General features: G+C 42.1%; 1 protein-coding gene across 5 annotated transcripts in view; it reads right to left on the reverse strand.

The window, feature by feature from the left end:
- Window positions 1–8,842: 8,842 nt before the first annotated feature.
- TBX15 (T-box transcription factor 15) overlaps window positions 8,843–21,857 on the reverse strand; it is a 118,784-nt gene continuing 105,769 nt past the window's right edge. For 4 of the 5 annotated variants that reach the window (XM_057500596.1, XM_057500595.1, XM_036924443.2 and 1 more), the window contains 2 exons: window positions 21,381–21,478; window positions 8,843–11,334 (listed from right to left, as the gene is read on the reverse strand). In XM_057500596.1, the coding sequence (XP_057356579.1) occupies window positions 10,550–11,334; window positions 21,381–21,478 (883 nt within the window). In that variant the 3' untranslated portion in view covers window positions 8,843–10,549. Of the gene's footprint in view, window positions 11,335–18,958; window positions 19,503–21,380; window positions 21,479–21,857 lie in introns of those variants that run through there. The other variant, XM_057500597.1, reaches the window with a different exon arrangement.

Here is a 21,857-nt window from a genome sequence, read left to right on the forward strand (position 1 = left end):
AACAGACTGTGAAATCTGTGCTCCCTTGGAACAGAAAATAGGTCTCAGACTTTAAAACCCTATACATCTCATACTCTGAGTTTCTTGAGGCGGACACTCAGGAGAGCTGAGGTGAAACAGATGCTCCTCACTTAAGTCAAAGGGTCGCTCTATCATCCTCCCACCACCTTCTTAATGTCTTCCAGCCCTGACCACGTCTACTGCTTCATGCAGTGGGAGAAAGGCCTGATGTTTTTTTGTGCAACAGCAGGTCCTGCGAGAAGTGGTGCTCCCAGAGTACAACTCTTTGCAAAACAGCATTTTCCGTGAGATAATGAGCTGAAATTAATATATAGCCCCTACTGTTTGTTCTTCTTTAATTATTTCTCTAAACAGAAAGGACTATGTCACTGATGGTATAAAATGCACCTAAAAAAATATTCTTCAGTAAAGCACAATTGAATCAAGGTGTGACATCCCCAAGAACAGCCAAGTCACAAAAGAGCTAGTCATGCTGGAGGCCAAGTTAAATAACTCATAACTTTGGGTCTCTGGGTCCTGCTAGCACTCTTGAGTTTGGGCTTATGAAATGCCTGAACAGGCAAGACGGCCCCTGTTGAATCTTGCTTGACTTGGCCCTCACATGGGTAACTCTTCTGTGACTTGGCTTTCCTCACACACCTCACACCTTCCCACAAGTGACCTTTTCACTCTGTGCTTGGCTTTTCTGTGGTGGGTTAAGTGTCAGCACATATTTGTGTCATTGGGTTCCTGGTGTGAAGATGACATGGTCATCCATGGTATTGCTGTCCAGATATGCAAGAGGGTTGAAGTTCTGGTTGGTTTTCGATAATCCTGTCTGGGATAATTATGGATGAAAAGGTTATGACAAGATGATGTGTGTCCTACCTGTCTCTGTGACACTGACTCCTGTAGCTCCTTGAACTGTCCAGGACATTTTATCAAACTGAACTTCTACTATTCAGTAGTTTCTGGTCCCTTGGACTCTGAATATTAGACCATATATTGTTATTTCCTAATATTCCAGATCCATTTCCTTTGCTATGAAATTTCCCAAAACTCCACAGGCATACTGCATCATATGGCATTGGGCTTCTGCATTTCCTTGGAGCTAACGACAGGCCACCCTGATTATAACCACTTGTAATCACCTCCATCATCATCTCCAGGAAGTCTTCCTTGGACTCTGGATTGACCCAACGGTTTCTTTTACATGCTTTTATAGCACTCATGTTTATCTCTATCACAGCATTTCCCCATTACAATAATTGTTTCTGTGTATGATCTGTCTCCACACCAGACTGTGAGCTCCTATATTGTATGCATTAGCTCTTGCTTATCTATGTATTACCAGCACCTAGCACTATGTCCTGTACAAAATAGAATACATATTGATGAGCAGTTGTTGAAGGTTTAGTTGAATGAGTTTGGGCATATATTATTTCCACACCTGTGAATTAATTCTGTTTGAGAACATCTTTTTATTACTAATATGACTTTGTCATGGTTTGTCAACACAAGTATGGTTTGTGTTGACACTCAAATAGAAGGATACACTTCCATCTGAACTTGTCACCACATAAAAACTAATTAATTTAATACTCCAAGGGTAACTTTATTTGCCAGGTCTGGTGAACGGCCATGTTGAGGGAGGTGACTGGTTTCCCCTACACTTCCACCTTACAAGAGCCAAGGGATTAGGCAGCCACTTTGGATTGATTTGTAGTTTGTTCTGTAGCTCAGTATCTTGTGACAGTATCTTCCTTAAATCTTTCCAAAAGGCTCTGTTGGGCTTCAAGGATGCTATCAAACCAAACTGTCCTCACCCTCTGTATCAACATTCCAGTCACACTGCAGCCACACAAGCATGCTCCTGTCTTACAGACTGGAAGCCCCAGAGATAATCCTTTCCAATCAGTTTGCTTGAGAACAGCTATATTCAGCCACGTAATAGAAGATGTCCTGAGTGATTGAGTCACCAGGAGTCATGTATCCTGGTGATCTGAGTAGAAAAATGAGGCTTTTCCTCTTTTTCTCTGGCATTTGTCCTGACTATTTTTTTTACTAGGGCCTTGATCTTCTTTAATCTGAGCATTTAAGGAAGCCCTTCCCTGGCCATATTTCAAGAGAATGAGCCTATGTTAGAATCAGGCTTAGAGAACTTTAAAGAGAATATGTAAGACCATATCACAACGAAGTGAAACCAGCATTTAGAAGACAGGCTCTCACGAAACCCCCTCAGACTAGCAGACTCTGGAAATGGGAAATGGGACCTGTAGCAGTCTGCTCAATGTTTCTGGGAACCATTTCTGGATGAAAAGATCGCTGACCTAGCTCTTCTCTGAAAAAAAGACTAGCTGGTAAGGGGACCTGAGACGGTGGTTGGCTTGTTGTACTGGATGCCTCACCCTGGGGGCATCCTCTCCGAGGAACCCCACCAGCAACATTCTGAGGTCAAGGCCTGCGCCCCGTCACAGGATTAGACGAAGCCTAGTTCCAGAAACCCACTTAAGAAGCGGTACAGGAATATTTGCTGGGTCTTTGAGGATTACATAGAACATTCCCTAACAAGGCTTTCTGTGCTCCTACTTTAGGTAGTAAAGTGTCATCTGAAGACCTGCAAAAACTACAGGCTGAGTAGAATGTTATCCTGACACTCCAGACATGGCTTCCATATGCATGTCTGTTTTTGTGTCAGTCTCAGCCTACTGATACTGATGTTGTCAACTAGAAATGCCTGGAGTACTCATCTAGGCCCCTACTACCTGTGGTGAGCCCCACAGACATTTCTCCTACCCAAGCTGATGTGGCTGGACTGACCCTTGTGGCTCCCATTATGATGGCAAGGTGCATCTCCACAACCATCAGGGAATTATGAACAAACAAGGTTTTTTCATACATCCTAGAGGGTTCACAGCATACCCAGAGTCACACAGCAGATACAGTGGGTAGAGAGGGCATGGACCTGAGCTCTGCCTTTATTGGGGTGCAGGGAGAGGGACCTAGGGTTTCGTGGGATCACTCTTTCTTTTAAAATATAAGAGCAGGAAGGGCAAAGCAGATGGTCAGTCTTGTGGTCAGTTACCTAGGTTACCCAGGACTTTCTAAAAGAGGCAACTTCACAGGTGGGAAGGACTTCTAATTGTGTTGTTGGCAATATGATTATTAAAGTTGGATGTCTTTGAAATGGATGCCTTGGCAATGAAAAGTTTAAAGTCAGGCACTTACCTTACAATCAAAAAACCTAATCATTAGGCACTTAAACTACAGTGTCATACTTGGGATTTTTTCTGGATAAAACCAAATAAGAGATGATTCCTTCCATACTATAGGCTTTCTTAGGGCAGGGAACATGACTTATCTATAGCATTCTCAGTCTTTCTAAGATGTGAATAAATATAAAAACATCAAAAAAAAAGCCTGCTGTAATTAACTAACTAACTTATAATGTAATATATTAATTAATAGTCTAGGCTCTGAATGAGACTGCCTGAGTGTGACCTTAGGTGAGATTCTTAGCCTCTCTGTATTTTTTTCTTACCTATTATATGGGCATGATAAGAATAATATCTATATCATTAGATTGTTATTAAGAATTAAGTAAGATGATGTATGTAAAGCATTTAGCTGGCATGTAATAAGCACTTAATAAATGTTTCTGGTTTTTATAGTCATTACCCCTTGAGAAAAGCTGATTCTGCACTTCATAAGTCCTCAAGATGTTTCAGGAGAATGAGAAGGAGGTCCTACTGAAAGATATTTCTTACTGATGAGCCGAATGTGCAGGGTAAAGTCAACTGCTCCAGGTTGCTTTGAGGAACATTCCTGAAGCTATGACTAGAAGTTAGCCTTACCTGTTCCTGATGGGTTTAATGGGGAAAGCACATTGTAGAAAAAAAGTGTAGATCAGCTCAGGGCCTTGAAGAAACTCCCTAAGGCCCAAGAGATGTGTCAACTTTTTTTCCTAGGCACTCAACTAGTTTCTCCACGTCTCCTGCAGGTAGGTGTGGCCCTTGGAGACCTAAGTATAAAATCAGGAGGGAGTCATGTAACTAATTCAAGATTCAACTTGTAAGTATCTCTCTTGTTCAAGTTTCCATTCTTTCTCCCTCTGCTACCTGAATCAAGAGGTACCAAGCCATGTGTTGAAAACAGTGGTGACTTAAGGAACCTGGTTCCTGGAACTACTGTAGAAGATCCACCTACCCAGGAAACCCATGTTGGTTTGTGAGATGAATGAGGAATAGACATTAATGTGTTAATATTTAAGGATTTATCTGCTATGTCATCTAGAGACAGCTCAGGTGACACTTACCAGGCGCGTGGCTAAAGGAAGGTTGTACACTGTGGCAAGAAGGTGGGAATTCCAAGAATACTCCTCATGGAGTCCAGAAACCTCTTCTAGAATAAGAACGGCTGGAGGGTTGGCATGGCAATCCTTTGGCACCCCCCTTTTGCCTCTTCAGCTTCACTGGGTGAAAATGCTGAAAAGGACTCAAATCTCTGGTTTTCTGTGCCTCTGCAAGGCCTGCCATAAAGTCTAATAAAAGCAGAAAGTGTGAGTAGGAAGCATCTGAAGTGGGAAATGCCGTTAGGCTGGCCCATAAAAGATGAGTGTTATAAGCAGTAAAATGAGCTAAGAAGGAAAACATGATGAATGTTTTCTAGGCCTTAAGAAGCAAGATCCCCTTTCACCATCCCACATGGCACTGCTGCCTGGCTGGAGAAAGCAAGGGGCTCTGTGCAGAGCCTGACTCAGAGGTGCAGCCGTGAGTTTACCCCCAGGGGCCCTGGTTTGTGGAGAGAGGTGGTGTGGCCATGTTGCAGGGGATGTAGCCGACTCCTCCACCACCTCCCAGCCCCCACTCATCCTTTCCAGAATGAAGATTCCCACCAGGACACTGGAGGGAATTCTGAACTGCCCAAGTTACAGAGCTGACACATCTCACATAAGAAAAGGGAATCCAGAATCATGGTGCCAGGAAAAGCAAGGAGAACATTTGATTTAGAGATTTTTGATTTGACTTAAGAGAATGAACATCCTCATCCCCAGCCCCACTGCCAGTAACTCATTGTCCCATAAGAGAGCCCTTGTCTTTATTGCCCTGCTTTCCACCCTCACACCAGGACACCCTCCTTTCTCCTTAGTTTATGCAGTTTCCATGAATTCTTCACAAGGCAACTCAAGTTCAACTTTCTCCATGCACACTTCTCTATTTGTTATAGTTCCTTTAAATATCAATTTTAGAAAAACACAGCAATGGAAAGGCCTGAGTTGGCGACTTATCTTTGATGCTTGCAAGCTCTGTGATTTTGTGCACATTACTAACTTCTTCGAGTTTCCATTTCCTTATCTATAAAATAGGGATTGAAATACAATCCTGTAGGGTAGTTGTAAGGATTATAGGACACCCTTGCATAAAGTATAAAATGTAATAAAAACTCAATAAAAATGTGCTTTCTTCTAAAATTCTGCAGCATATATGGTCCTTATCACAAATTCAATACTTTAATTATTCACAGTTTTATGTACATATATCTTGACTCTTTCACCAGGCTGAAATCTTGAAGGTAGAGATTTTCTGTCTCCACATTACAAAGACTAGTTGTGAGAAAATTGTAGAATACCAAGCTGTATTTCATATTTTTATTAATTATTGTTCATTATCAATCTGATTGCTATTCATTAATTGTTTTTATGATCATTAGTTCGAACCTTTTAACAAAGTCATGTGGAAGGGATGACTCTCATGTTCTCTCAAGGAAGTCATGAAAACAGAACTTACTGGGACCATGTGAAAAACAGATTCTGATTTGAGGAATCTCTAAATGGTTCCAGTCCCAGAAGGCCAGCAGTCAAGCTTCGTCAAATAAGGGTCAATGCTACAAAGCCCTCAGAAGACAAAAATACCTGGCCTCAGAGGATATAAGACTAGGAGAAAGTATGAGGCTATGGCTGCCTTCATCATAAACTGGAATAAGCAAATTCTAAGATAATATTTGAATTTGTACTAGCTCAAATGTCACTTTTGTAAGGTAGCCCTAATCTAAATGAGTCTTCATCCTCATTTCCTTATCATCTTATTATTTTTAATTTTCTTAAAATGATTTTTGCAATCTAAAATTGTAAGATTCGTTTTTTGCTAGCATGTTCTATATCAGTCCCCCACTAGCCATGAGGTCCTTGAAAGCAGGAACAAAACTAATTGCTCACTTCTATGTTCTTATGCTGAGGGCAGTGCTTGACACAAAGTAAGCATTAAATAACTATTTATTGAATTTAACCAGATGAATGGATGAAGCTAATCACAGGCATGTCTCTCTCTGGAAATCAGATCTCCAACTGACAATCATAAGCACAAAAGCATTGTGAAAATTTGTCTTTGTGGCTGGATTTCCTTTAGACTACTCTCCTTTAGCTTGTTGGATGCAAATTGGTACAGAAGAGACTTCTCTGAAATTCTCAGTGTACTTAGCAAAGAATCAAACATTTGGCATCAGCCAAACAGATCAGCCCTTCCATCTCAGGCTTCAGTGTTCCACTAATGATAAGACATTTCATAAAAGAGAATATTCGTCTTTTGTAAGAAGGTTCTAAATGTCTCCAGTTTTATTAAATTACTAGGTTTGAATTGAGATGCTATAACTTTCCTCCAAAACTTATTTTGACTTTTTAAATGTTATTTTGTTCTTAAACCACCATTCCTTCTATAAAAATTCTGAGCATCCTTCAAATATGCCCCTATCAAGCTCTACCTCTAATAAAAATAATTCCAGCCTCACCTTATGCTGAACATGTTCTCTGAATTTCAAAGCCTTTTATATCATTTGCCTCACATGTGCCTGACTGTCTGAAGAATGAACCCTTTCAAGAAAGTAACTATGACATGTATTGTTTTTTTTAACCCTCCATTATGTAATGGATGCTGGCAAGCTAGTACCTAATTAAATATAGATTAACCTGTCACAGAATACTATAGGAACTTTGTTATAATAAATCATTGTTAATTTGGGTCCCATTGATTTGGAGTGAATGATAATTCAGCCATGCAAACATTTTGCACTATCCTTGAAAAATGGGTTTGGTTGACAAATTCAACAGTAAGAATGAATATGTATTAAGATTCTATAATAGGCCAGGAACTTCCCTAGGCATTGAGGATGCAAAAAGGAACAAGATAGCCTTTCCTCAGGAAACATGAGCAAGGATGGAGCAGCTTTCTAATAGCCCTTTGTATGTAATCAATGAGCCAGTTATAATGAATTTTCATCATTTCATTAAAGGGAAAAGAGAAAGAGCATATTCTTTTTCTAGTTTGTATTAAAATTTTTTACTTTCTTAGTTACAGATAGAAACACATGCCTTAATTCAGATGTAGCTGACTTGGATTGTTCTAATTAATCCAAATTACCGAAATTTTTTGTACTTAATATTCTAAAACTATTATTGAGATTATTATCTTACTATTAAATGAAAATGTGGAAATATCTGTCAAGTTACTTGGCATATTTTGATTATCTATTACCTGAAACTTCAAACACTATTAGACTTGTGAACAGTATTTGGTATGCTGCTAAATCAGAAATACATAACCATAAGCTTCATATGCAGTTGTTTTTAGTATGCCATTATAAAGCCAATGGTTAACTGTGAGATTTCCAAACAGGAGTGTCTTATAAGTCTTGAGACATTTTCTGACCAAAGAGCCTATAATCCACAGAAGATACTCATCAGCCGTTGTCCCAGCTATTTTGGCAATGATCGGATAGCTAATGAAATGGACAAGCATGCCACTCTTTGAAGTTAAGTTTATAAAAACAAAGCAATGATCAAGGTTTTTGCTTCCCCAAACCAAGCTCTATTTCCAGTCAATGAGTGTGCTGGTCGATTACCCAAGTGCCCCAGATGAAGCCCTAAGTGAAGTGGGTCAGTGGGTTCCCAGGGTAACTGTCCATTAGGAAACACTCCAGGGTAGAGGTAAGAGCAAGAGATTTTAAATACTGGCTCTGCTGCTTCTCAGTCATATTTAAGTATCGCAGATCTTCCATTTGCAAAACAATACTTCCTGCCCTGCATCTCTCATGGTTATTGTGAGGTTCAAATAAGATAATATGGGAAAGTGCTTATAGATAGAATAGTGTAGGCACTTTATTAGTCTAAGAGCACATGTAGTGTGTAACAAGTCAAAATCACTCCTCCTGTGCTGTGATGGTGCATTCAAGGGAGAAGATAAATATTTATAATCAAACAGCCTCAGAGGCACTCTTACCTCAACCCCTTAGGATATATCTTCTTTCCTGATTGTCTAAATGCTTCACGGGACTACTGGAGCTCTAGCAGAATGACATACTAACTGCACAGACCCTGCGTTCAATTTACCAGCTCAGTCACTTACTACCTGAAGGTCATGGTCAAATACTTAACCTTTTTTAAGTTTTTTCCAGTTCTATAAAATGTTGATAAAAATATTACCCATCTAAAAGAATTGTGGGAGGATTGGATGAGATATTCATATAAAACACATGGTATATTGTCTGGCACGTAGATTTCATGAGGATTGCTATTAGAGTCATAGGTTTCTGCAGCTAACAGGAAAAGCAACATCCCAGTAGACTCAGATGTGGTTTCAAGACTTAGTTCCCTCTCTGACAGGTTCTATAATCCTGAATAACTTAAGCTCTCTGAAACTTGGTTACTAATTATAAAATGGGGATGCTAATATTTGCTTCATGGGATCTGTATAAAGACCATGCCAAGTAGTAGAGAAGACAGTGTTGTGTTCACTGTAGCCTAATGCAACTGCATAGGCTGCTATTTTACCCTATGAACAGAAACGCAGGAAACAATTGCAAAGATTTTATTTAGCGGCTTTCTGTGCTTGGCACTTAGAAACAGAGTTCCGTGCATAAGGGCAAATTTCTATACAACTTTTCTTCATACATATTTTACATAACCTTTTTATTGCCCCCTTTTTAATATTCATAATATTGGATTCCCCACTAGACACATAAATACAGTTATCTACAACACTCAAAACAAAAATCTTAATAATATCTGTATTATTTTACTTGGTATTATTTTCATTTCCACACCACTTAAAAAGTTTAGTTTGCACCAAACTTCACTTATTTTCTTAACATTAAAGGATTTGAGGGGGAAGGGAAAGATAAAGGAAAAAAAACCAAAACTTCAAAATGTAACGAACTATTTGATAAAAATGGATACCTAAAGGCAAGTGGAAGGATGTAGAAGGCCCGTCTGCAAATCCCCGGAACGTCACAGGATTTCTCCTGCTACAGGGGCTGGGGGGCAGGCCACGCAGGGCAGGGGTCTGGATGTGGCAGACGGCAGGCCAGGCCTCTCTTTGTCACCTCTGCTCCTGGTATCGGCCATCAGGATTCTACAGTCTTCCTTATGCACACTCCTGTTCCTGTCCCCTGCCGGGCTGCATGCTCTGGAGCTGGCCCTTTCCGTGTGCTGTGCCCCTCTTCTGGATCACAGCGGTCACAGCTGTGGGATCGAGATGCATTCCTTCCCTGGTCCCGGTCCCTCTCACCAGTGCCCTGACCCACAGCAGTGTCCCAGAGAGGTTTGCTCTTCCATAATGCCATGATAAAGCCGTGATTCTTTCTACAACCTGGGCAGGGGCGGGGGAAGTACAAACCAGAACCCGATTTCCTTGGTGAATCAAAACACATCATTGCTCACACTTCCTCTCTCAGCCTTGCTCTCCACCTCGCCCTTCTTCTTTCTCTTTCTCTCTTGTTCAGCTGCTCCTACTCCCTCTTTTCACAAGCACCACTGGGAACATCAGTGATAGCACACTGAATGAATAGGGCCAAAGTTCAAAAGCCTTCTTTTTTGGGGGGCCAATTCCAGTTGCAGTACTGATGTTTCTCCACCTTCATTGTTGGGAACAGGCTCCAGGATATATGGTTCATTCCAGAAACAGGGTAAGCTGCAGGGGAGAAAGGTCAGCTGCTTACGCTGGCCCAGTCCATCTAGTGTTGTACATAGACCAATTCCTGGTGAAAGCACCCATTGTGGGCCTCCCTCCACAGAGTTCGCCCAGTTCCAAATCCGTGTGCATGTATGTTCGTGTATGTATGAACCTGTATCTGAATATATGAGTGTGTGCACGCATGTATCTATGTATGGATGGATGGGTGTATAGGTAGCTCTGTATATGTGTATGGGTAATTTTTCATGGCTGCTACATGTTTGCATCTCCCTTAACATTGTTATAAAATGATTATTCAGTTTCTTCAAAGGCCACTCTAGAGTAGACAATGGTTTATGAAACTAAGGTTCGGGAAGGCAGGAGAATGGTCACTGAGTCAGAGATGATTCCATCGCACATTTCCTTCAGTGGCTTAAATGTCTTTTGGTTGTCCTTGGGCATGTGCTTTCCTCCTCCAGAAAAAACAATAATAATAATAATACACAGTTACTGTTTTTCAAAGATGTGGGGCTTCCAAAGAGGAAGATCTGTGCATGGAGACTCCGGAGCCTCGGCTGCTGTAGGCTCCATGGCATTTGGACTGGCTATTAAACCATGTGTACCGACATCTGGGAGGAGGAGCCTGGGACCGCCCCATACTGCCGGCCATCACAGGTGTTAGTAGCCTGCTGATTATTGGGTGAAGGGCTGATCATGTGCATGCCGTGCTCCATCCCGGTAGGCAGGTACTGCCTCTCTCCAAAGGCCCCATTAGAAGGAGAAGAACAGAGTAAAGTGCTTTGAGAGGCGCTCAGTTTCTCTGGGCTTGCAGCTAGCCTAGGGGAAGTGGGGAAATTGTATCCGTACAGATTATAAGGATTGTGGAGAGAGAAGGCATTGTAGGAGCTCTGCTGCATGTGGCTGCCTCCGAACATGTGCGGTGACGAGGAGGTGGAGGCTGCATTGCCTGCCTGCATCACGTACTGAAATTGGGAAGCGGGGAAGGACCCCAGCTGGCCTCCATAGGCTTCCATCTTGCTGTTGCTAGGCAACGAGGGAGGAGTTGGTATTCCTGAGATCAGGGATGGAGTCCTCTGAGGCATGAAGGTTTCGGAGGGCTGAGTGGCTGAAGCAGTGCCACTCTGCAGCCTGTTGTAACCACTGTCACTCAGCCCTGGGTAACTCTGCAAGGCAGCCATGTTGCTTCGGGCACATGGTGGGTAATCAGAGAGGTTTAGGTTGCACAGCTGGCTCTCTCGACAGCCCACATTGAAAGTGTTGGGGGCCAGATGAAATGTTGGAGGAGAACAAGATGGAGATAAAAGATGAGAAGATGCTGAAGGAGATGGTGTCCCAGTGCTGGAGGTGGTTGGGGAAGTGCCTGTGCTGCCCCCTGAAAAATAAAACATGAATACTATTGAGACAGGAGCCTTTCAAGATGAGTCTGTCTGGGCTAGATGGAAGCCATGCAAGAGACACCCTCATGTCCAAGATGGGCGGGTTTTTACGGAACCATTGCTTTCTCTTAACTCAGCAGATTTATGCTAAGTGATTCTACACACACACACACACACACACACACACACTCTCTCTCTCTCTCTCTCTCTCTCCAAAAAAAAACAAAGAGGGTGACAAACAGGAACACTAAACTCTTTGGGTTCCTATGTAAGAGCCTTATTAAGTCTTACATATTTTTTTTAACAAATCTTCCACTATTCACTTTGCCATTTCTCACCATCAAATTCACTTTCTAGTAAGACCTCTGGTAATCAGCATTCAGTTCACTAGCTCAATTTTTCCTACTCTCAGTGGAAATGCATTACATGTGTATTTTAACCTGGGTACTGTTGCTTACTTCACCATATTTAGTCTTTCAGCTAGAATTATAGGGCACCAATCTCAGTACCTTAATCCAAAAGGAAATGGGGTCCTGGGGCAGGGGGCCAGGTCCAGGTTGAGGCCTAGGAGAGCTGAGCAGAGGGGCCCACGTGGTAGAAACTGGGGTATGGGATTTAAGTTCTGTCATATGAAAGACATTATGAGCACAATTATAAGAGCTAGGTTAACATAAAGCAAAACTAACCCGAAACTAAATCATTATGATCCAGGGGCTCTGCTAATCTCCCTGTGTAAGAGCCTGCTCAGCCTCCAAGACTGGGGCAAAAGCTGTGCATGTAGTCTTTAGATTTCGGATATTTATGACAGCAAGAGGCTAAGAGATCATACAGTCAGGAGGTCCTTGTTCTATGCGGATCACTTACCTTCTCTGGGTCTCAGTTTCTTTATCTAGATGATGAGAGATTGAGTTAGATCAGTGGCTCTCAAGCTCGGAGAAGCTATGAGCCTTAAAAAATGCTGAAGTTCCAGGATCCCACCTCAGACCAATTAGAATTTCTGAGTATGAGACCTGCACATTCATGTTTTACAAGCTCTCCAAATGATTCTAATGTGCTTGTCGGGGCTGAGAACGAATGATACAACCCAAATTCTTTATTTCAATGCACCCAGAATATTAATTCTTAAATTTCTTTATGTATAAGGATCAATCACCTGGAGGGCTTGTTAAAACACAGATTGTTGACTCCACTCCAGAGTTCCTGATTCTATGGGTCTGGGGAAGGGCCTGAGAATTTACATTTCTGATACGTTCTCAAGTGATACTGATGCTGCTGGTTTAGGGGCCACATGGTGTCAGAGCACCTCTAGGTCCGTTTCATCTCAAGTCCCTGAATCTGTATTTGGGAGGGTTGCTCTTATGACATGTGAAAATTAGAACTGGACTGGTGGCTGATGTAAGAACACAGGGCCAGTTCAACACAACCTACTTCAAATGTGTTCTCAGATAGTTCAAGAAGGCCAAAAAGGACCTTTCCAACCCCCACCCTTTCCCAGGGCCAGGGAGCAACAGTTTCACAGCAACTTCCTGTCTCACCCACTTTAAATTAAAGATTGTGGTTAATGCTGGGGCTGCTGGATCTTCCATTTGAATTACAGAATGAGGAGCTGCTTTTCTTCCATAGGAATCCTTCCTGTGATGGAATTTCTCCTCCAGGGTGAGTTTGGGAGTTTCCCAGATTGTTGAGCTCTATGATTCCCCAAGGAGCATGGTACCCTTTAGGTCATCCACAACTCACGTAGGGACTCTTAGAACTTGAAATGCTCTAAAAGGGCAAAGGACATTTTAAATGGAAAAGAACAGAAATAAGGTTTCTATCAGTAAGGGAAATGTGAAGAAAACCAACAGGAATCCAGAGACACTGGGATACAAAGAAATCACCCACAGTATGCCAGGAAGGAGGGTCTAGATGTGCAGATTGAGAGGCAGAAACCTCAAAGAGGAACACAAAGTTAATTTTTAATAGGAAAAAAAGAGCCTCTGCCTACATCCATAGATACAGTAGGAGTATTGGCTGTAGAAGTGCAGATTTAGCTCATTAATAGTTTCTTCAGTTAAACTTTTACAAGCCCAACTAGTATCTCTTTCTTGGTCAAAAGAATTTCCCCAATGAACTCCCAAGGTAGAACTGGATTTAGAAGTAAATAGCTCCTGCTTTTAAAGTGATTTCAGGAAATTCTTCTTCATTGTTTCTTGTTCATGTCTTTAAGAGCAAGTAAAAAGATGTTTATTATACAAACTGAGATAAGGGCAACACTGTAAATAACTCTGGAAGGAGCAAACCAGAAGATGAGCATGGTAGGAAGAGCACCAATTCTAGGTCCATGGACCTCCATCCAGCTGGACCCAGGCAAGGCAGGCTACCTCTTACTTCTCCTCATCTGTGAAAGAGGGGCTCAAACTGTTAGGTTTCCATTTCTGTGCTCTCACAGTTATGCTTGTGTGTCCCAAGATCAAATTTATGCTAAAGTGTGAATGGCAGATAACAAGTACTTTCCAAGGAATCATTTTGATACAATGAAGGAGTTCTGGAAGGGGAAGTCTGAGGTTGGGGAAGAATATCTCATGCTTGTTTGTTGTCTTGGACCACTGAGTGGTTTAGCCCATAGGACCTTATAGGAATCCCAGAGATTCATTTTCCACAAGTGTGTGGTTCCTTTTTGAGGTATCCTACACATTTTCCTCTTCCATCCTAAATGCCATGAGCTTCAGTGAAATAAGTGCCATGGCACAAATGGAGAAACTTGATTCTGACTGTAAAAAGATTTGTGTTTTATGAGATATCTATCTGGTCCCCTCTCTCTGAAAGTCCATCGCTACTCTCCCAGATCTGGGGTTTATGCGGTCCCTGAGGAGATCCCCTGTTCAGCCTGCTGCTGTGCCCTGTTATAGGTGTATCCCATCAGGCACTGGTCCTAGCCCTGCAGTATGCACAACGGAGCAGATGACTTTCTACAACTCTAAATGGTTTTGTCGGGTGGCCCGAGATGGAATGAATGGTACTGATTTAAGGCCTCAGTTGGTTTCACTACAAAATACACACACACACACACACACACACACACATATATATATATATATGAAGGGAACTATTAACCAGTTACAGGGATTTCTGCTGAGCAGATGAGAGGTTCATATTAAAAACTTTGTAGTCAGCTTGCTTTGACTTTTAAATGACACTTACTGGAAATAAGATTTGGTGTCCTTCTGAGTTTCAGGGGGTGGGAGGCCCCCATATGAACTAGTGTTTGAAGGGGGAGAACAAGCCTGTCCAAGAGAAGGTCACATTACTTCCATTCACGCTGAAGAAATGTTCTTACACATCTGAAGTACTTAATACAAGTAATAGCTGTTTTTCAAAGTCCACATAGAGAGAGAAGACTATGGTAGTCACTTTGCAGAGAAGCAAACCAAGATACAGAGAAATCTTTACATTTACATTTTAACAGCTTGTTAGCTGTTAAAGAAGACTGAGTGCCAGCCAAGTGCTAAATAAGCATAAGGAGACACCCTGCCCTCCCTGTGCATTTCAACACTTGGCTGCCTAGAGGGCTCTCCTCACTGATACAGGGGTCAGAGCTGCCTCTCAAAGAAAAGCATTCCTCATTTCCCACATAGCACTTTTTTTCCTTTCACCCTCATCTCCTCTGCACCTGCCAGGTGCAGAATGCTCTAACGGTCTTGAATTAAACATTATTTAATGGATAAGCACGGACGATAGAGGCAGAAAAACCCAGTTCCAATCCCAGCTGTCTTACTGATTATGGGGCCTTAGCATATTAGCCTGTCCACATAAATGGAATTTTGAATATCTACTTTGTAGGGATATTTTGAGAAACAGGTGAAGTAATGTATATTACAAAGTGCAGAGTGCATATAAGCATTAAATATTTGTTTCTCTTTCTCTTTCTCATTGAGTGAACAAATGATGCGAGGAGAAAGGAATCTTGGGCATTTGGGTTTTCATGAGAATGGCTCTCAGGTGTTGATCTCTGTCCATGAAACTAGGCATCTCAGCCTCTCCACACCCTGGTAAGCAGTAGGTCACAGCTAGGTGCCGGGATGCGGGAGGCCAGAGGACCTCCACGGCTGAGAGTGGCAGAGCACTGGGCACACGTCCGCTAGGAGCCCATCAGGCTCATGTTCTCAAAGGCTGAACCAACTCTGTTTCCTCTCTGAACTCTCTTTCCTTCTTCCCTCACTCCTGGCCCGCTATGGAAACAGGATGTCTCCCTCTCCTCTTAGATCAGGCAAAGTGGAATTGAACACAAATTGGAAGGCTTGTACCTTTCCCACTATCCTCGGAGGTCTTAATGCACTTCTGAGAGGTGATCAGAATGTAATGCCCTAAGTAGCTGAAAACTCGCTGATGATCCAGGACTGGTTCCCCACCTGCCTCACCTCTCTGCAATCTATTTCACCTGTGGGCCAGAGTGGGGAGTTACTGATTAAAATTCACATTCAACATTAACTTAGCTCCAGTGTTCAAGGCTAAGAGCCAAGCATACATGTTTAGCAGTGATTCCATATGAGGACAATAACCCAAAATATACTTGTGTACCATGAAGGCAAGTTAAATGTGACCATGAAAATCTTGAATACCAAAACCTGCTGACTTTTGCATCTTTAAATTGATCATTTCCAGATTGTAACATGGAGGCTTTCACATACAGTTTCCTTCTGGGTTTATTTTGTTGTGTTTTTCCACCCCTCCATCAAATTGAAAAACAGTAAAACAAAACCCCATCTGGGCTAGTAAAGAACTAATTTCCATGTAATTATTTGGTTCTATGAGCCAGGCTCTCTGCTCATGTAACTTGATGGCATCTGTCCCTGAGGAGTGCTGATTCCTATGTGTCCTTGACTAGCTTCTTTGAGGTTTCCAAATAGGTAAGAGGTAAAATGTCAGCAACCTGTGGACTGACCCCATGGAATAAACCAGAGGCGGTGAAGTTTAGTGACCACAGCCCTGTTCATCCCAACTGAGGAATTACCCTGAGTTGAAAGTAGTACCTTTCTTAAAATGCAAATGTGAAATATGTTGCTCGTGGGAATTGCGTGGTTCAATCTTAGAAAGATCCTAGTGCATCTTTCTCCACAGAGTTTAAAGACTGCATAGACCTAAACCTCGTCCCTCTCAAATAGCCTTTAATATATTCACCCAGTTCTCATTTTTCACCCTGGTCCTGTGGGTTCTGCATCTCTCTGCCCTTTGTCACACCTGCCACCTTAGGTGGACAGCGCCCATGTTGTCACTTTCCATTAACCTATTTTCTCTGCCACTTGTTTTGCTGCCCTGCCTTGCTGCAGTGTTTGACAGTTTAATGACAGATGTTGGTGTCATTAAAACTCATCTGCATCTCTCCTGTCCATAGTATCCAGTCTTTCTACTGAGAACCACCCTCTGTCCCCCTCTACTCCTTCACCACTACCTCCAGGGAAGGCATGTGACTCAGCCCTGAACAATCCAAGCATCATATTCCCTGCTGCCCACCACAGTGATTGGTTCAAGAATAACCCAGTTAGAGTCAATGAGACGCAGTGAGGTTTTGCTAGGAACCTTAAGGGAGGGGCTCATAACCTTTCCCGTCAGATTAAAAACCACAAAAGATACAGGTCCAGGGCTGCTGGCAGCTACATTATCACCACTGGGAGCCTGAGAATGAAGTCAGGTGAGGGATGATGAGAGCCTGGAGTTGGGTGTTGGCAGGGAAGAGTAGAGTTGGGTAGATTCAAAACCTTGGTAATAGTTGGATATGAGGGGTGGAGAGGGAGGGAACATCCGGGATGATGGACGGGTGGTGGTGTCCTTCCCCCAGGAGAGGGCGCCAAGTCTGTGAGGTAAAAACCACAGGCTCAGTTTTGGACACACTTGAGCATAGGGACTTTGAGGACAAAATAGAATATGTAACCAAAAACTGTTTTAGTGGATTAAATTGAGATGCTCTCCAATCCCTGTCATTAGCTCCTCGTAGACTTTATCACTTAGCTCCATGATAAATGAGCTCTGCATTAATTGCCTATCTTTGAATCATTACAATGATCATACAGTAGTTCAAAGACTATTGTCCATTGAACTGTTTTCCTTTTCCAAAGTTTACCAGTATCAGTTTGCTGAGTATCTGATCTCTTTCACTGACCAACCTCTAATCAATACAAATCAAACTGATGAAAATCCCAGCACAAACAGGGACCTTCTTAATCCTAACCTTTAACTGCCTGACAGACACTTAAAGACCCAATGGTGTTGCAATCTGTCTTGTGATGTCTGCCACCAGTTGAGGAGAAGGCAGGCCTTCTGAAAAGGCAGGTCTCCTTATCTCCACAGATGGAGACATACTGTCATCTCTAGTGTCACCAGTCCAGGATGAATCCTTTAAGCACAACTTTCAGATAGATCACTTGGAGATGCTACTCGCAAAAACTCTCTCAGTTTGGCCCATACAAATGCCTTAATTGTGTATATCATCAGACAAACAGCAGAACATCGTCAGAATGCCAGGATTGAATTTAGCTATACATCAGTTACGGGCTCTTATTTCTTTTTTCTCGTGTGTCTGTTGCCTCAGTCAGCTTTCCCCAGCATTACTTACGTGGTTAGTTCACTGACATGAGCAATGTTCAGGCAGAAGCCATTTCTGAAATAAATTCCCATCTCCAGATGCATCAAAGGTATAAACTAATTACCTTTGGATTCTAAATGAAGATGCTGAATTATTCTGATAGCCATTGATTCTAAATGAAGATGTCTGACGATAAACCATACACTTACTTTCATGGAAGTGAGATATCGACCTATTTAGAGTTAATGCTCAGGTTGTTGACAATAAACTATGAATTGGAATATTAAACTAATTTTTTTGTGGAAAACTGAAGCTCTAGTAAGTAAGAATGAAGAAAGATAATGCGGTCTGGTAAAAGGAAACTGTCCTATCAAGTAGGAGATCTGCTCTGCAGGTCCCAACTCAGTTCTACCACCACTTAACTACAGATAAGTTACTAGACTGCTCTATGTCTTAGTTTCTTTTTGTACAAGGCATCCTTTTAGATAATGAAACCCATGCATTCTTCTCCATCAGAGAGAACAACTATATAATATATCCATTCAGTGTTTTTAAAAATAGAAGGATTTGGGTTTTTGCAAAACTGTGACTATTTCACCTAAGTGCTTTCTTTGAAGTTTTATCAAAAGATGGGTCTTAATGAAAGAGAAATAAAATGACAGCAAGGGCAGGATGAAAAAAATATCCTTAACTTCATCCAAGCAGAATGGTTGATGGGCCCTCCACCAGCAGCACAAAACTGTCCTAAAACCATGTATTTGACATGCCAGATATTCATGTTCGAAGCAGTGAGGTAATATGGACACCTGCATGAGTCGGTCCTTATTTGGATCTTAGATTTTATGCCAACACTGCCAATATGCTCTTCACCAAAAGGAAATTACTACAAAATCAGTCTGCCACTGAAGTTTCCATAAAAAGTTCATCACTTTCTCCTTCTTCTAAGACACAAAACAGCTCAACACAGAAGGCTCTGTCTCTTAACTTCATTTTATGAGTGATACTGTCCAGAGTTGCTGGCACTCTTAGTTTTTAAGGGAAGAGGGAATGGGTGTTGTTACTTTTATGTCCTTTGTTAACATCAAGAAACCAAGCCACATATTTTTTAATAATGAGAATCTGGATCAAGTTCAGTGTATAGTTCAGAAATATATTCCAATTAAACAATTTAATAGAGTCTTGGCTTTTCCTGTAGCCCCATCCCACTGTCATATGCATCCAATAATTCCTAACTTATTCTCCCCCCCACCACAATAAAAAAAAGTCACTTAATAAGGGTGACCTTTTGCTTCATAAGTTCAGTTTCTCTTAAAGCATTGTTTTCTGAGCATCAACAGTAAGTCTTCATATCAATAAATTGTAGTAGAAACACCATGAAACCTGCTATGCAGCACACCTAAGTGCCTCAGGCAGGTTCCCCATGCCTGCTCCTTCCCAGTGGCCCCACATGCCATCCCCAATCATCATCCCATGTCCATATCCACACACACATTAGGTGGCTGGGCTCCAAGATGTGATCTGTCTCCTTGAGCCACAGTGCCACCAAGTGCCTTCATTCATTGTTCATTGGGTGCTTCTGGCTGCCAGGCCCTATGGTAGATCCTGGGGACACAACAGTGAACACAACGTTGCCACCAATGCCTGCTTTCAGAAACTGACAATATTCCTGCCAACCTCATACCAGCCTCTGTGAAACAAACTCCTGCTTAGCTAGAGCTTGGGAAGTCAACAGGCAAAGCAGTAACAGATGAACAAAAAGCCACCTCAGAAATAAATGGGATCAAGTTAGTATTTCTGTTTAACACTTTGTCATTTATAAAGCATGTCTATGTAAAGGGCCTTACCAAAAATATTACCCCTCTTTGGTAGGTGAGGAAACGGCCTCAGAATAAACGCAATTTACCCCAGGTTATATGGAGAATTAGTGGCCATCCAAGATGAAGGCCCAGATTTCCCAGCTTTCATAGGACCTCTGCCTCTTAATGGCCATGTGGCCTCAAAGCAGTAGTAATGCCCTGAATACGTATTGACCCTGTTTTTCTCACAGCATTATGAGGAGAAAGTCACTTCATGTGAAGGGCTTCCATTTATCATCCACTGATAAAAAAGAGGTGGAAATTCTGGGTCACTTGCCTGACCAGATCCTTGTGAAGATGAATGGTCTAATCATGTTTGGAATAACTAATCATCAGAAAGGCAATATCCCTTGTCCCTGCGGCTTCTTCCTCTTAGGAATCCATATACGGGGACATAAGGGAAGGAAGAGGACAGTGATGACTAAGAGAGCTGGTGCATACTGAGGGTTCCTCTGTTAAATGCATTATCTCATTAAATCCTCTCAAGAATTCTACTATATTCTTCCATTTTGCAGATGAGATGAAAAAACTAAGAGTCACAAAGGGACTTGGCCACAGCCACCAAGCTAGGAAGGAACAGTGAGTGACAAGAGCCTAACCCAAGTTGTCTGGCCACAGAGTCTATGCTTGGAATCATTGTCTTCATCTTAAAACCTGGGAGAGTTCAGTAATTTAGGTTATAAAACTGAAATCAGTGTGCAAACTGCTAGAAAAGCCCCTGAGAAGGGAATGTAATATGATGTATTAAGTCCTAGAATGGCATCCCATATCACAGAGCCACAAATGCAAAAATTAAGATTCTATTAATGGCAGCCATGTGATAGAACAGAATAAGCTCTCTCTGTAACTTTGGCCTGTGTCACTTTGGGACAGGAGGAGGTTGGAGGGGAGACTCATAAAGCTGTGACACTTTGGGAAGCTTTCACTTGGGTCCCCAGGTAAGTGATGTTGTGTCTGGGAGAGCCACGGATGGGACTGAGAGGTGGAGTTGAAATGGGCACATGAGCTGTCTGTGCACATGGCCACAGGTTCCACAGCCTGAGCTACAAGAGAAGGGAAATTAGAAATTGGATGAAAAGCACACAGCAATGGGAGGAGAAGGTTGACCCGGTCCATCAACTTGAGAGGGGTGTTTCTTCACATAAGCAAAACGAGAAAGAGCACAAATTGATTCAAATGGGCTTGCAGCTGCCCCTTTCTCACTGTCAGTACTGAGAAATTAATTCTCATTGTCTGGAGCTAAGTTTTTCTCATCTACAAAGCTAGAATAAGAAAATTGGTGAGGCTGCCATGAGGAATAAATGAAGTTAGTGAAGATCTCTTTCAAATACTAAGAGCTATGTGAATGCTTAGTGCTAGAAATAATAATTTCACCACCATTGTAGTCATGAACATAGCCTTGCTTTTAGGACAGGAAAGAGAATTTTGGGTGCCACCTCTGGAACCAGGTTGCTTGCACAAATGGTGATGCCTTGGTTATTTACAGAACTAACAGTTCTCTTCATTCCAGGAGAACCCGTGTAACTGTGGCTTGGCTTGGGGACAGATGTGCTCTATTCAGCTCAGCTCCCAATCTCCTCCACTGGTGCTACCACAAAGCAGAGGCCTTGCCCCATGGCTTTACCTTGCTGCTTTTGCATGGTGGTGAAATCCTCAAAGGTGAGTGTGCGCACCGGAGGTCTCCAGAATGCATAGGTCTCCATGATGGCTTCCAGTCCAGTTCTGCCACAAAAAAAGGCCAACAAAGGAAGTTGTAAATAATCTCAAGAAATGCACTGACACTTTAAAGATCCTGAGATGTCTGACAAGTGGTATATACATAGGCCCTGAAAGACAGCACCACCAGGGAAAACTAGTCTGTAAGAGCAGAAGGTACAGATGACAGTGGACTGTAAGAGGAAGAAAAAGTTAACCCAATTCAGAATATGTGCAAGCAAGTCTTAACTATGTTGGAATTTCTCTCTGATCTTTCTTCAAAGGAGGTTTAGTCTGTATGAAAAAAAAAAGTGAAGTGTTAAAGGTCAACATCACTAATATCAAGAATAGAGTTGAGCAGAGTGGCATTGACTGTTTTTCTAGCACAGGACTATGTCCTCATCAT

The sequence above is a fragment of the Manis pentadactyla genome, chromosome 4 (genome assembly GCF_030020395.1).
Source record: "Manis pentadactyla isolate mManPen7 chromosome 4, mManPen7.hap1, whole genome shotgun sequence".
Lineage (NCBI taxonomy): Eukaryota > Metazoa > Chordata > Mammalia > Pholidota > Manidae > Manis > Manis pentadactyla.